A 17,128-nucleotide genomic window follows, 5' to 3' on the forward strand; every position below is an offset into this window, starting at 1 on the left:
ATACTGATGACATATAAAACAGTTAGATCCTGAACTCCTCCTGATCATTGAGAATCAACACGTAACAAAGGCTATTACCTATATCCATTAGCTAAAATAGTACAAAATAGATATTATGTAAAATTTGTTGAACCTGTAATCAATTGTAATTCAATGGTATTAGCTAAAATGATTAGCTATATTTGAAAAGAGTTTTTTTTGTTATTTTCAAATTTCAACCATTATATCTAATGATTGTTTGTAACATATATAGTTGTGAAGAAATTATTAATAACAAACTAATTATTTTTTTAGTAAATACAAGTGAAACTAAAATATTAAATTAATTAAAATATATTTAAGTATATTATTCTTATAATATAAACATCAGAAGAATTAGTTAAAAACAGTATGTATATATTATAAAATATTTAACTAATTTTATTATTATATTGGTTTATTAATAATTTTAAAAATATAAAACATATATTAAAATTTTTATATAAGTATTTAAGAAATTTGGTTAACAATTGGAAAAAAATATATTTTTTCATAAAATAATTTCACACTTCACATTACATAAAATTAAAATAATATATATATATATATATATGTGTGTGATAAATAAGTATATACATCAATATCTGCCCTAGGTTTTTAGAAGGAAATAAAGTTGATGATAGAGTTTTTTGAGAGGGAAATGACATGGAGTTAATATAGATGATGACTATTCAATCAACAAATGGGGCGTGCCGTTGTCCGTTGGAATTGTGGTTTTTTTACATATTATCTATATTTTTCAAATTATTGTTGTCACGTAGGTTTTATTGCTAACAGGTACATCCTCTTGGAGATACTCATGATGACATTTCGAGTTAATCCATTTTACACGTTGAGATTCACAAGGGACACCATGATTTATGCAAGTTTATATATAATGTTTTGTCAATAATACATTATGAGTGTGCAAGTATTCATCTATTTGATCAGTTTCTTAAGAACTTTCGTTCAAAAGAAGTATATAAACTCTGAATAATAGCTTGACACCTTCAGCTAGGACCTTCGGCTAGGACTGTCAAACGGATAATTCGGATACGGATATGCTTATATCCGCATCCGCAATCATCAGATTCGAATACGGATAATATCCGCTTTTTTTTCGGATACGAATCATAAAGATGTCAGTCCAGCTTAGAGCATAATGGTGAGCAAGAATATATCAAATGTGCCTGCCCGTTTCACATAGAGCAGCTACATTTACACTGTGACAAGCATTTCCTGCAATCAGGGACCTTGGGATACTCACCGTCACAACGACATTTCTCGACGCACTGTTTCTGGGACATATCGTTGTCCCATAAACACTGTGCCATGCATCGCATGATTGGTGCACATGCCGGACAATCTAACTTCATACGATTGGTAATGCAGTCCTTGCACTCGCTGCCATCTGCTGGGCAAGCTAGAGCTGGCAAGCTTATCATCAGTGACATTATGAGAAATGTAACAAAAACAGCCATCAAGTTCTTCAGTTTTTCCATCTTCATCATATCACACTACATCTCATGAGTCATGAGTGCCTGTTTATTTATACATAGACACTAGAAAGCGTACGATATTAATTATAGTAGTTGGAAAACATACCATACCTTTGAGTGATGGTTATGGGATTTATCTTCATAAATGGCCTTGCTGACTGATATTGAATGTCTTATTCATCTTCCGGGAGACTTAGCTGCATCGGTATGCTCAACATCTCATCTTCTAGATTTTGACATTTGCATCTGTAGCTTAGGCAACTCATAAGGGCTAACAGGAATTTCCACTTATAATGACAGATAGGCATTGAAAATGATAGATAGAGAACACTAATTTAACCTTTTTATGAATCAAGCTTTCCTACCTTACTGTGTAGTAAAGCAAGAAAATCTTTGTTCAATCCTGATTAACTCCTTAATCCCCCTTACAAAGGATAGCATGAATGTCCACATAAAAATAAATACACTGAAAACTGAAGATAGAATGATAGATTGAGTAATGCTAACTTTACCTCTACATGAACCACTGTTTTGCACCTTACTGGGTAGTAATGCAAGAAAATCTAGTTCCATCCCGATCAACCCCTTATCCTACCCCACACACATAAAATCTGTGCACACCTTAACAAGAACTTTTATTATTTTTTGTTGACAGATGTAGTAAGTAGCAAAACATTGCAAACAAGTCATGTATTTCTGTTACAGATGTGACAGAACTTTTACAACTTAACCAAATAACTCTCTCTATGAACAGATGAATTGAGAGTATTACAAACAGACACCTTTAAATCTTCTTATTGTTTCATCCTTGTTCATATAATTGTACAAAATATATCCAACTGAAACCTAAAAAATTGGCTGACATAATGAGAAGCAACCAACCCATTGCAAAAATGCAGTCATAAAGAGCGAGTCATCTCATTCCCCTTCGCTCAGGATCGGAACAATTAGTGGATTCATCTGTGCAAGGTAGACAATAGCCCACCTAGAAGACCAAAGAGGTGCTCAGTATTACTCGATTATAATTATAAATAACAAGATTCCAGTAAATCAAGATACTTAATTTACTTAATTTCTTGTAAAAGTAAATTGTGGCAATAACAAGGGAAACCGATGACTTTGGTGGTACCAAGCTCAAAGATAAGTTACATAGCAATGCATGTCTTCTGTCAAAACATATTACATTGACTTTATCAATAATGAAACGTACCTCAAAAAGAGAATCATATAAGTTCGCTTAGTAACTATATCGGTTGGACAAGAAAGTCACTTCTTGTTATGGAGTTCATAACCAGCTCAACTTAATGCAAACTACAGCGGACACAAAAGTGCAATGTGGACAACAAAAACTACCTTGCACGTAGGAAGGAATACTAAAATTTGTCTTGAGACAGAGTGATGCAGTACAAAAGCAAAGAATTGGACGAGTACAATGACTATATGAGGTTTGAATAAGTATATGTAAAGAATGCAGTTCCAAATTTACTCGGAGAAGAGAATAAATTTAATAAACTATAATAGATCTCGAGCTTTTAGTAGGCTTGACTGGTTTCTGGACATCTTAGATGAGGAAGGATAGACAGATTAGCAATCAAATTTTGATGTCTCAACTTGCTTCAGCATGGATGGTCACTGGAAAATAGCTATTTCTTAAAACTGCATGTACATCCACACTTTAAAAAAGACTAGATATTTTAATTACTTAACTAAGTTAATTGATAGATCTCTCAACTAAACTGGAGATGGTTTATTTACCTTTGTTCTAAACTTTTGCAGTATTTTAAAATATATACACCCACAAAGAAATGATAATTCCCAGTTTTTATATAATTTTTTCCATGACGACTGTCTTTCATATAAAGCATCTGTGTCCAACAGATCTCACGAGATAGAGCATGTGGAAATATTAACCATACGTATCAGTATATCATTATAGCCATATTGCACATCCAAAGATTGCAAGGAGAACACTAATATGCCTCTTTGACTCTTTTAGTTGATTGATATGTTCTTTTTACATTGAGAACAAAAGGAACAAAGATAAAAAGCGTCCAGCTGAGTCTATCATGATTTTAGAAGACTACAAGGAAAACCAATTATACGCAGTAGATCCCGCTCGTAGAAAGGGTCAGGGAGAGTAATATGTTGACATGCCTTACCTCTACCCAAAATAATAAAAATAAAGAGGCTGTTTCTGCAAAGACGAGCATCGTGAAAATAACAAAAACAGTACCAGAATCCGTAGTGAAGCACATACTAATAAATCAACACGATTAATCAGCTTGGGTAGGATTTATTATGCAACACATGTTAAGTATGAACGCCTTTGTAGGACTAGAGGATAAGTACTTAATATTACTTACATCATCCAGCAGCAAACTGTTGCAGTCATTACCAATGTCAAGTGGAGCCTAGAAATGGTCAAACTGATTAGCACAGGCACATGCACATGCACAGTGGACTAAGCGGAACATAGAAAGGCAAGAAATGAGCTTAAAGCAGAAGGAAAGTAATAATATATATCAAGATAGGGTTTCATTATATGTTAAAAACATTTGTTTAACATCATGTTTCTTTAAAGCAATTCATGCATGATGCTTATACCTTAATGATTAAACTGAACCTCAGCTTTGTGAAGATCAAACATTTATTTTAAAGCTCAACAGTAGTAGACTTTAAAAAAGAAGCCCACACCATTGTTTTGGATGTGTGCAAACAAGTAAATTCTATAACTTAATTTTAACGTAAAAAAGTTTATCTCCAAATTCTGAAGAATAAAATTTGTCAAAGGTTATAGTCCAGGTATAACTAACTGAAGTGTATAAGCTGCAAGTCATTTTTTCAATTATTATAGCCTCCAATTTTCAGAAAACTACTTCACTTCAAATCTATTTCAAGGCATATCCACCTTTAGAAATTTGGCCTATCCATCTTTAACTTGTAAGATTTCTCTCGGAAAATGCAATTGTTTTCTGTGTTTCAATGCATGCAGCTAGAACTCTACAATTAGGACATCTCGAACTAGAACAAGAGTGCAAAAGGCCCAAAGGTATCCAAATTCAGAGTCACTATTTATATACTGTTTAAATCCAACATCCCTTTAATCAGAATACACAAAAAAGCATCAGCATGATCACCATTACTACTATCATAATATCTTTAATTATCGAAATCATTACTAATTTCACACAGGGGGAGTAGAGTACTATACCAATATCAATACATCATTCTAAGCCTATACATACAAAACCACAAGCAAAGTTCAATAAATTTTGTGAAAAAATAACTTTATGATACCCAATTCAAAGAAAACATGACCCAAACAATCAAATTCAATAAATTTTGTGAAAAAATAAAAAGATCATTTTGAAGAAATCAAGAATTTAAAAAGGGGAAAAAGAATGCATACAGATTAGCAGAAGGGCCTTTGTTGAAGCAGATTCTGGTAGAAAGACTGGCAATTAGGCCCACCATAGCAAAGATGAGGGTTGTAACAGAGAAACCCATCCCCTCGAATTCGATCAATCAAATCTGATCCTCCTATTATTTTTTCCCACTCCAAAGCCAGAGAGAAGCACCTATCGCATATATTCGGAAATTATCAAAATACTTTTAAGTTTGTTTGTTATTTTATTATTTTTTGAAAATATTTTATTATTTTTTACTAATTAAAATTATTTTTTGAAAATATTCGTAAACATACTGTAGCCGACTAAAACCAATCCTATATGTAGATTTTTATATTTTCTGAAAAATAATTGAATTTTTTCAATTATTTTTCTGAGTCAGGAGCTTGAGACTACATCATAGATGACTTCTAGCAACCCTAACAATGTTGTTATTCCCAAATAATGCAAAAAAGAATTACAGAAGGGGGTTGAATGTAATTTTGGTTTCTTTTTCTGATTTTAAAATTGTTCTTACTTCAATAATATAACTGTGCACATTTTCCTATGTTGCGGAATAATAAAGATATGAAAATCAAGCACAAAAGAAATAAAATACAAGGTTTTAAAACTTTTCGGTGGATTTGAATTTATCCATTAGATATATATATATATATATATATATATGTATATATATATATATTAAGATGAGAACTCGGTGATGCTTGAATAGCACACAACTGCTTACAAGTGAACTTGCAGAATTACAAAAAGATGTTTAATATATACAACTTTTTCTATCTCTCTGAAAATAATGCTTACTTGATTATTTGTTCTACTTGCTACACTTGGTTTATATACTACCAAATTACATGATAAAAAGACAAACAAGTAAAACAAAAATTGTTTCTAGTCTAATTTCATGCTACTTCATTACACTATCCAGCATCTTTGAATATCTTCATAATTGCATGAAAATAATAATACTTCTTTGTTCTCTAAATCCTGCAATTAGGTTGCCACATTCCATTTGCAAACACCCGACGCATGTGACTGTGTTGTCACTGTCAACTGCTCTTTGAATATGATCATCCGTCAGGACTATGTTGGTCATCCGTCGGATTCCTTGTTAATTATCTGTCGGGAGCTTTTGTAGATCATCCGTCAGGAGTCTTTCTTCCACTTGACTCTATTTCACTTATACAGAATTACAAGACATCTTATATTTACAATTAGCCACCCTATTCTGTATATCAATCTAGTAGTCAACATGACTTAAAGAATTCTACAGTATCTACTCAACTAATATAATGTTGTTTGCAAACATGTGCTGCAAAACTTATTATTACATAAACTACACTCTCGATGGATGTTCAGTGGTCATCTGTCAGGACTATAAAGTTCATCCGTCGGGACTATTGTAGAACATCCGCCGAGAGCTACAAAAATACTAAGTTAAATCTACTAAGGTATTTTGTCCAACTTATCATCAAGTTCACAACATATTCCTAACAATCTCCCCCAATTTATGTCTACTGAAATTGTAGCCATAATTTAGAGAAACTTGATGATAACAAAACACCCTAAATATACAGATTGAATTATGGTAGATAAAACTAGTAAGCGTTACAGATTATTTGAAAATTGAACAAAGTAAAGTGTACAAAGAGTTCTCACAATCATTTTCAAGGTGCTCCTCTAGACTGAGCAAATTAGGGTCATTTCCTTGATTGCTTTGGCTTCTTTCCCAGCTTCACATCATTCTCTTCAATCTGGTTTTGGAGTTGTCTATGAAATTCTGATTCTTCATTATCTGTTAGATCTAGCTTTTCTTGCATTTCTTTTAGAGTTTCATTGCTTGCAATCTTTAGCTGATCTTCCAGTCTGAAGAATCTTCTAATGTTCTTTTCATCCTTGAACTCCATGATCCAGTATGGCCTCAAATGCATCATATCTCCAGTGAAAGGAATAGATAATACTCTTGGGACTGCATTTGGTCCTCTCCAGCTATTTCTTATCTCCTCAATCTTGTTTAATACAATTTTCTTAGATAATATGTTGAATTCAAAGTTTTTCTTGATTGAGGAGAAGACAGTAACTAGAGTTGAATAGCCTTCATTGAGAATTCTGTGAAGTGGCCAAGTGATTTATTTACCACCCCTGTACCTGAAGACTAATCTCTCTGGAAGGTGTTTGTAGGCATCAATAGATCTGACTTCCTCAAGCTCATTCAGATAGAGATTTATGTCTGAGAATTCTTTAATGTCACATATGAAGAGTTGATCTCCTTTGTTGACAGTAGGTTTGGGTTTGGCCACTTGCCTGGACTTGAGCTTGGTAGGCTTGACTGTTTTGACCACTCTTTCTTTTGTCTTCTTTTGTTTAGCAAAGATGGGAATGTTTAGATCAGGAAGAGGCAAGTTGTCCCAATCTATAGGCTCGTCCTTTGAAACAACAGGATTACCATGAAAGGTGATGTTGGGATCAACCTTGAACTCAGCCTCCTTCACTGTAGGAATGGTTGGTTGACTTGAAGTTGTAGATTGGGTTGCCATGTAGTCTTCCCTGTCTTCATCAAAATTTATCTTCCTCTTTGCAGGCATCTTGTATCTGTACTTCCTTTTATCTGCTTTGGTTCATCTTTCTTTTCTTCACCCAGATTCTCAGTTGGCATAACAGTTTCAGTGACTGCGGGCTTCTTAGCTTGGTTCTTGGCATCTAAAACAGCTTGATTTTGTTGTTGTTTGAACCTCAACTTTTCTTCTTTCTTAGCCTCTGAAAATTGTGGATGTCCAGCCACTACAAAGATCAATTTTCCATTTATGTAGATTCTTGCAAAAATTTTCTTTAGTACTGAGTCTCTAGGATCCTTGAAGAAAGCTATGGACCTTCCAAGCTGCTTCTTTTCATCTGGCCTAGGAGTTTCATAGGATAGGCCCAGTGGATTTTTGTCTGAATTCCTTGGATAGTTTCTCTTAGATTTAAAAATCACACTGGCCTTTGGAGATTTGATTGATGAGGGTTGACCTCTTTCCATGTTCCATAGACTCATTTCATTTGCAGAAATTTGTCTCAACTGTGAGAAGTGGGAAAAGACATTGTCTTCTTCTCAATTGGACCAAACTTCTTCTGGATTTCTTCATCAATATGCTTCCATTTATTATCCAGCTCTTTCTCAACTACTACTATATCAATCTTTCTCAGTTTGTCATTTGATTCCAGTTTTGCTGCTGCTAGATTGATTAGATCAATGCTATCCATAGCTGGTGGCTTAGTGAAATCAATTGCTGGCACAATCACTTTACTGACTTGTATATTGAGTACTTTATCCCCCTCACTTATTGACTTCCCCTGACTAACTGAGACGATATAATCTTTCTCCCCCTATTTGTTAGCATTAAGTTGAGTAGTGGTAGGGAGTTGTGCAGCCACCAACTGTTGGAGCAGACTAGTTTGAGCTTCCTAATTTTCAAGTATCTTGGCCACTGACTTCTCCACATTTGACAGTCTATAGTCCATGGCCTCAACCTTCCTGTGTAAATCAACTTCCTTTCTTACCTTTTGAGCTATTTCAGTCATTATGGTTCCTGGAAGCCTAGCGTCCAACCTTGCTACAAAGTCTTGTTTGACTTCTGAAATCTCATGCTTAATTGCATCCAAATTCTGACTTTGTTGGATAGCCTGAATCTTGTGCTGCTCTAGAGATTCCAGGTGTGCTTTGAGTAACCTTTTGGTGCTGGCACTTGTGGATGCTTGAATAGCTGTTTGGGTGTCATGAATAAGCTTGAATAAGGTGGATTGGAGATATAAATATGAGCAGTCCTTGTTTAGCATCCATGATGGAGTATTTGCATCTCCCCCTATGCTGATGCTATTATCCTCATCATCCTCACCATCATCCCCAAATGATTCTTCAGCAAATTTAAAATCACTACTAGCTGTGGAAGGCATAGCAGTTATAACATCATTTGCCCTTTGCATTGAAGCAGTAGTATGCACCAGGTTCAACATCCTCTCAGCATCCTCATTGCCTTGTCCAGCTAGAGTTTGATAAGCTGGGACATGATGAGTAAATGTCTCAGCATCCGAAGAGATAGAATCTATGACAGCTTGATATTCTTGCTGAAATAGTCTCTCCTTTTCTGCATCACTGACATTCATTGACTCACTATCAATGGTTTCCATCCTTTTATCTCCTGCACCTGCTTTTCTCTCAATTTCTCTATATTCTTGCATCAAGGGCTACCCTTGGCTCACCACCCTCACACCTTCACCTTCACCTACTAAGGTGGAACTCCCCTCACTCACTTTTGTCAGGCTGGAAAAAATAGCCTACATATTTTCTCTCTTTTCCTCTCCTTTTTCCTGAGAGCAACTCAGCCTCTCACTCTGTTCACTCCCTTCCCTCAATCCTAGGAGTGATTGTACAACTACTAAAAGAGATATGTCCTAAGTCCAATCATGTATGAGGATTTAGGAATAACTTTTATGTAATCTGTTTTGATTTCATTGATATTAATAAAAGACTTGTTTTGTTTTTTATTGCGGGCTCTATCTATTTAAATATTTAAATAAGATATACCACAGTTTAGAGTAAAGCTTTTTATGGATTGTGATGAGATCATAATAATGAGACCTAAAAGATGATAACTCTAAACTTAAATAGTTCCTGGTCGTAGGATTACTAACTGGTAATTAATAATCCGCAAAGATCGGTACATACTATGCTTGCTTCATTATGAAAAATGTCTGTTCTCATAGACATTTGGGTGGTGACACTATAGCTAGTATGTAGGTGCTTATTATAGAATAAGTTCACTGAACATGACTCACACAGCTGAACAACCGATGGAGTTCACTCACGTGTCAGCATTTGTTCACATAGTGATAGTTGTACAAGTATCCTTAGACTTGAGGTCATCATAGTCATCTTGTGTACACTGAACTATGCTTTGGTTTAGTTCTTAGTCTCAAGGGACAATTATAAGGGCTCTACTGGGTATAGGAATTTGTACACGAAGATAGTGTATGATCAATAAAGGATCTACCCCTTCCAGTGTAGGAAGAGAATGTTCAATGCTGATCCACTTATGTTAGTTCAGGAATCTCTAGCCAGAGTGAATGAAATTAGAAAGGAGTTTCTAATTTACATTAAATAGAACTAAGCGTAGTGAATGGGAAAGCAAGTGATTAAATAAGATAGGCTTGACACAAGTTCCATGCCTTGTATTTAATCGTGACATTGTAGGGTAGAAGGAATTAATTGTACGGTAGCTACTCACTGAATATGTTCTTGGTATTCTAAGCATTGAATTCGTATTATCCGGATAGTCGCGATATGCTGAGAAGTATCCCTCACGATGTAGAATAAATATGATTAATTAATTAATCATATTTAATGAATTAGAGAATTTATATAAATAATGATAAAATAGTTTTATTATTATTTATTTCTACTACCGGCTTAATATTGAACCTACAGGGTCACACCATAAAAGAGAATGATTTAATGGTGGAGGAATTAATTAATAATGGCCGATAATTATTTATTTATGAAATAAATAATTAATTGGAAAATTTAATAATTGATTAAATGAGATTTAATTGATTATAAATTAATTAAGAAAAGGTTCTTAATATTATTAATTAAGAATTTAATTTTTGGAAATTAAATCAAGAGAGAGAATTATTTCTAAAGTGTTTAGAAAAAGGATTAATAATTAAAAGGTGTTTTAATTATTAATGAGAATAATAAAGAGTTAATAATAATAATATTTTATGGAAAAAATTTCAGCTGAAAATTTTGCCTATAAATATACTATTATAGACCCTATTTTTGCCTCAACCAAAAAGATTTACAAAACCCTAATTCTCTCCATCTCCTCCTCCTTCATTACATCGTTTTCTTGGTGGATACCGGTGGAGTGCTTCACTCTTGAGGAGCAGCTGCTAAGGATCTCTATTCATCGTTTTTGGATCGCCATTAAAGACCTCCATCTTTCCATTAACGTAAAGCTTCTTAAGGTAAACATACTGAACTACAAATTAAATATTATTTTTCGCATGGATCCTGCGGTGGGTTTCGTTTTTTTTTAAGATTTAAATTTACGTTTTCGCTGCGTTTATAAGCTAAAAACCCTTCAATGACATCAGAGCTACTTGCGAAAAGTTTTTAGTTCGTTTATGTGTTTAACTGTTTTCGATATATGAGCATGTACGTGATTCGCCATGATTTGATATTGATATAATATGCTTATATATCTATAGTTTTGAATATATGATATTCAGGTGAGTTGTATAATCATAAGATGATTATGTAATCTGTATATATACTGATATATACATGATTTATGTTTGTTCTAATTATGAGAATCATATTAGATACGGATTCTGAATTGGCTGCTACAGATTTGCTGAAATCTGGGTCTAGTGTCTGATTTACGCAAACGAATACCCTATTCCATAGGTAAACGAGCGTCTGAAAGCAAAAGCTATCAACGACTCGTCTGTAAGGCGTTTGACGTCGTTTACTGCCCATAAACAGTGATTCTTATTTTTTTTATTTGATTCTGATTTTTCTGATTTTTGTCATATTTTTTTTTATGATTAGATCATGGATAATATGATATGTTAAGATCAGATTATGTGTTTTAACATGCTTATATGTGTTGTATGAGCATGGTGGATGGTTATGGCCTTTCGACCTTAGTGTAATGGTTTTGGTTTTGGTTTTAAATTCGACTTGCATGTCGTCAATCTTTGTAATCATAAATCTCGAATGTAACTCGAGTTATTCTTGTAAGTTCATTAGATTAGTTTTACTTTTAATCATGTAATGTAATTGAAGACTCAAGAAGGCTATCCAATGGAGGTGTGTTAGGAATATGTGTATTAGTTTGATGATAAGTTAAGCAAAACACTTAAGTAGAAATCTAGTGTTTGTAGCCTCAACGGATAAGACCATCTTGGCTATCCGTTGAAGGAGTAGCTTTACTTAGCAATAAGTTTAGTATTGTAGCACATTTCACTCTCTGGTTTTAAGCTGTAATTCTTAGATGTTGTTAGGAAATAATCTGTCATGTTGACTACTAATGGATGTACAAATAGGAGGGCTAATTGTAAATATTTCATGCCTTGTAATTTTATATAAGTGAAGAAGTGTCAACGGATATTGAAGACCTTCAACGGATAAGAAACAAAGCTTCAACGGATGTCTCTAATGCTTCAACAGATAATATCCATCAACGAATAAGTGCTTCAACGGATAAAGACTTCAACTGATAATGCATCAACGGATAAAGCTTCAACGGATAAAGCCTCAACGGATAAGGCATCAACGGATGAAAGCTTCAACGGATGCTTAGTTCATTAGCAGTTGATAGTGACAATTCACAAGCTGACAGAGGCACATGGGTTGACAGAGACATACTGGAATGTGAAAGCCTCTAGGAGGAATCAAGAAAATGCAGCATTTCCATTCTGATGCAAACAAGGAAGTATTCAAAGATTTACAGATTATCCTAGATTGCATTGGATAGAGAGATGAAGAAGAAACATGTGAAGAATCTTTTCAATTGTCATCTCTGGTGGAACAACAAATCCACCAGAAAAGTTTTTAAGTTCTTTGTGCTCATTACATTTGTGTTTGAATATATATCTATCTGCATCAGCTTCAAGCAATTCACACACATTTGATCACTCAAACACTTAGCCTTAGAAACTGCTCAAAACTTGAAAAAGTTTTGAGATTTACATTCAACCCCCCTTCTGTAAATCTCATTGTTAGTCCACTGGGAATAACAAGGTGATACAAAGAAGAAGATGAGGCATACAAGAAGACTTATGTAATAAGTAGTTGTATTTATTTCCATCACCATATTAGATTGACCTTGATCTTTATCATGAGCTTGATAAAGATCACATAGGATGGGGCCATAACCAAACACATTTACTTTATTGCACTTTACATTTACTTGTTTATTTAATTTTATATATGAGATATATGCCTATGTTTACCATGCGATGATTGATTTAGGTGAACTTAAATCAATATAAGGCGTGCTCTAGAAAATCTAGAATAGGAATCGTTTCTTGCCTTAACAATAAATATTATGAATACGATCATGAGATTCTTGTGTTTATGAAACACGTAATTGAATATCAATTTTCAATATTGAGAGAAAGGATGATTCTGTCAACAACAGATTTCTATCTGTAAGAAAGGGTTATTAAGTGACGGCTCTTGACAATGCTCCACCCGATCTGGGAATCATCTGATTATCGATTATTGATTTGAAATATTTAATTTAAAAGGAAGAATTTCTTTATAATATGATTATGATTGTAACGTAATATAATCCCTCTAAAATTAAATAATATCAAGTAGTAATTGGCCAATGACACAACGGGCTTGTGTCGATCATAGCCTTCCAACATGGTAGAAAGTGGTTCTTATTTTTAAATCATTGTCGTTTCGTGCTACAGCCGAGGGCTTTGATTTCGAAATAAGAAATACTTGTCTATTATATAGAGATGTGTACATTGAATTAGAATCTAAAGGCCGGTACGTGCCACAGCCGTGGGCCGTTGGAGACTGATTCAATTGTACGAAATGTTGGGTTAGACTTGACTTAGAATATTGAGTTTGTCGTGCCACAGCCGTGACTCAATTATTCAAGAGGCTAAAGTTATATTAGGGAATAACATAAGATGTAATTGACAAGAGTTGTCTGCCTATTGAACATCACATGACGTTTCGTGCCACAGCCGAGGTTGTGTGATGGAATGTAGGATCCATATTCCCACTAGCATTATGAATGCTTAATTTTCACTTAGGGGGTTGAATAAATTAGATTAACTAGTGGGAGACACTTATGAATAAAGACCCGATTCATATAGTGTTTTGAAATAAAATTGAATATTTGCTAAGTGTTGTTATGTGTTTATCATTTACAGATTTACTATATTCATCATGTCTTCTGCACTATCACTCCGAAGCATACTAGATGCTCACAAGTTAACTGGTCCTAATTTAGCTGTTTGTTTTCACTGTAACAAGTTGGGGCACTGGAAGATGAACTGCAAGGTTTACCTTGCAGAATTGAAGAAGAAGAAGGGTAGTAAGACTACCGCTTCTGATTCAGGCATGTTCATGATCGCAGTTAATATGTCACTAGGTCAAATTTCTACATAGGTATTAGATACCGCCTGTGGTTCTCATATTTGCAATTCGTTGCAAGGACTAAAGAGAAGTAGGACTCTTGAAAAAGATGAGGCGATTCTACGTATAGGCAATGGAGCAAGAGTTGCGGCCATATCTGTAGGATCATTTAGTTTACATATGCCTACGGGCAAGACTATTATTCTGAATAATTATTATTACGTTCCCTCTATTGTGAGGAATATTGTTTCTATCCCTATGTTGGATTTGGATGGTTTTTTTATTTATTATTAAGAATAATGAATGTTCTATCCTTAGAGATAATGTTCTTTATGGATGTGGTATTATAAATAATGTTCTGTATGTATGTGACGTAGAGTATGATTTACTTCAGATTGAACAAACTAATGAAAGAAAATGAGATGATGAAAATCTGACCTATTTATGGCACTGTAGGCTAGGTCATATTAGTGAAAATAGACTGCGGACATTGCATAAGGAAGGGTTACTTGACCCCTTTGATTTTGAATCATATCCTACATGCGAGTCTTGTCTATTGGATAAAATGACCAAATCTCCATTTAGTGGACATGGAGAGAGGGCTGCAGATTTGCTAGGATTGGTACACACAGATGTATGCGGACCAATGTCTACGCAAGGCATGGGTGGATTTTCGTACTTCACTACTTTCATAGATGATAGATCTAGATTCAGATATGTATATTTGATGAAACACAAGTCTAAAACCTTTGAAAAGTTCAAAGAATATAAACATGAAGTGGAGAAACAAACCAAACAAAGTAGTATAACTATTCGATCAGATCGAGGTGGTGAATACTTGAATGGAGAGTTTCTAGATTATCTCAAAGAAAATGGCATAGTCTCCCAGTGGACTCCTCCATATACTTCACAGTTGAATGGGGTATCTGAAAGGAGAAATCGAACTTTGTTAGACATGGTTTGGTCCATGATGAGCTATGTGAATCTTCCAGTATTCCTATGGGGTTATGCATTCGAAACCTCAACATATTTACTGAATAAGGTGCCTTCCAAATCTGTTCCTCAAACACCATATGAGATATGGAAAGAAAGGAAACCGAGTCTTAAACACGTTAAGATTTGGGGATGTCCAGCTTATGTCAAGAAAGTTGACCCAGATAAGCTGGAATCTCGATCCGTAAAATGTAATTTTATGGGATATCCTAAAGAAACTTTGGGGTATTACTTTTACACCGATCATCGGGTGTTTGTCTCCAGACATGCTACCTTCTTGGAAAAGGAGTTTATCCTTGAAGGAAACAGTGGGAGCAAAATTGAACTTGATGAAGTTCCAGAAGCACAAACTACTAGGGATCAAGTGGAAACACCTGTTCAGACTGAACAACCTTCTGTGGAACAGCCCATTCGTAGGACAGGGAGAGTGTCTCGCCAACCTGAAAGGTATTATGGCCTTGTCATTGAGAATGGCAATGAGTTGTCAATCATTGATGATGACAACCCTGTGACCTATAATGAGGCTATGAGTAGTGTTGACTCAGAGAAATGGCATAGTACCATGAAATCCGAAATGGAATCTATGTATACCAACCAAGTATGGACTCTGGTTGAGGCGCCTGAAGGTGTTAAGCCTATTGGGTGCAAGTGGGTATACAAGAGAAAGATTGGAGCAGATGGCCAGGTGGAGACCTATAAGGCCAGGCTCGTGGCAAAAGGATTCAAACAAAGGCAAGGGATTGACTTTGATGAAACTTTTTCGCCTGTAGCCCTGTTAAAATCAATTCGGATTTTGCTTGCGATTGCTGCTTACTACGACTATGAGATCTGGAAAATGGACGTGAAAACGGCCTTCCTCAAAAGGGGAACTTGAGGAGGAAGTGTATATGACACAGCCAGAGTGTTTTCTTTCCAAGGGAAAAGAACACCTAGTGTGTAAGCTGCTGCGAACCATATATGGTTTAAGGCAAGCTTCTCATAGATAGAACATCCATTTTGATGAGACAATCAAAGAGTTTGGTTTTATCAAAAATATAGATTAACCATGTGTCTACAAGAAGGTTAGTGGGAGCGCGGTAACATTTCTTGTATTGTATGTGGATGACATACTTCTTATAGGAAATGATATACCGATGCTACAATCAGTCAAAGTATGGCTATCAAAGAACTTCACCATGAAGGACTTGGGAGAAACATCCTACATTCTCGGTATGAAGATCTATAGAGATAGATCTAGAAGAATAATAGGTCTTACCCAGGGTACATACATCCAGAAAGTGCTTAAAAGGTTTAACATGGAAAACTCCAAAAGAGGTCTCATACCGATGAGCCATGGAGTGTCCCTTTCCGAAAAAATGTCTCCTAAGACACCTGAGGAAAGAGAGCGTATGAGTAAGATTCCTTATGCTTCAGCAATGGGATCTATCATGTACGTGATGTTGTGTACAAGGCCTGATGTTGCTTATTCAATTAGTGTGACGAGCAGATATCAGTCCAATCCAGGTGAAGACCACTGGAAAGCAGTGAAAAACATCCTTAAGTACTTGCGAAGGACTCAGGACATTTTTCTTGTTTTTGGTGGTGAATCTGAGTTGAAAATAGAGGGTTATACTGACTCTCATTTTCAATCAGAAAGTGATAGCAAATCCATGTTAGGGTACGTGTTTACTCTTAATGGTGGTGCGATTAGTTGGAAGAGTTTCAAACAGTCTACAACGGCTGACTCCACAGCGGAAGCAGAATATATAGCTGCAAGTGAGGCTGCAAAAGAAGTCATTTGGATGAGGAAATTTGTTTCTGAGTTGGGAGTTGTTCCTAGCGTTGAAGAGCCTATTGTGTTGTATTGTGATAACAATGCAACAATAGCACAAACCAAGGAACCTAGGTCTCATAAAAATTCCAAACATGTCCTGCGGCGCTTTCATCTGATTAGGGAGATTGTTGAAAGAGGAGATGTCAACGTCGAGAGAGTTGACACACATAACAACGTAGCAGACCCACTCACAAAGCCACTTTCTCAAAGTCACTTTGATCGTCATAAAGACAAGATGGGTATTAGATACCAGAGTGAT

The 17,128-nt window shown here is 35.1% G+C and overlaps 1 protein-coding gene across 1 annotated transcript; it reads right to left on the minus strand.

The window, feature by feature from the left end:
• Positions 1-2,129: 2,129 nt before the first annotated feature.
• Positions 2,130-5,110, minus strand: LOC141684298 (V-type proton ATPase subunit e2-like). The gene is made up of 3 exons (XM_074489213.1): positions 4,927-5,110; positions 3,881-3,928; positions 2,130-2,502 (listed from the first exon to the last, which is right to left on the minus strand). The coding sequence occupies exons 1-3, from the start codon at positions 5,022-5,024 to the stop codon at positions 2,436-2,438; spliced, it is 213 nt and encodes a 70-aa protein (XP_074345314.1). The 5' UTR covers positions 5,025-5,110; the 3' UTR covers positions 2,130-2,435.
• Positions 5,111-17,128: the final 12,018 nt, after the last annotated feature.

This window comes from Apium graveolens, chromosome 9, assembly GCF_009905375.1.
Source record: "Apium graveolens cultivar Ventura chromosome 9, ASM990537v1, whole genome shotgun sequence".
Classification (NCBI taxonomy): domain Eukaryota; kingdom Viridiplantae; phylum Streptophyta; class Magnoliopsida; order Apiales; family Apiaceae; genus Apium; species Apium graveolens.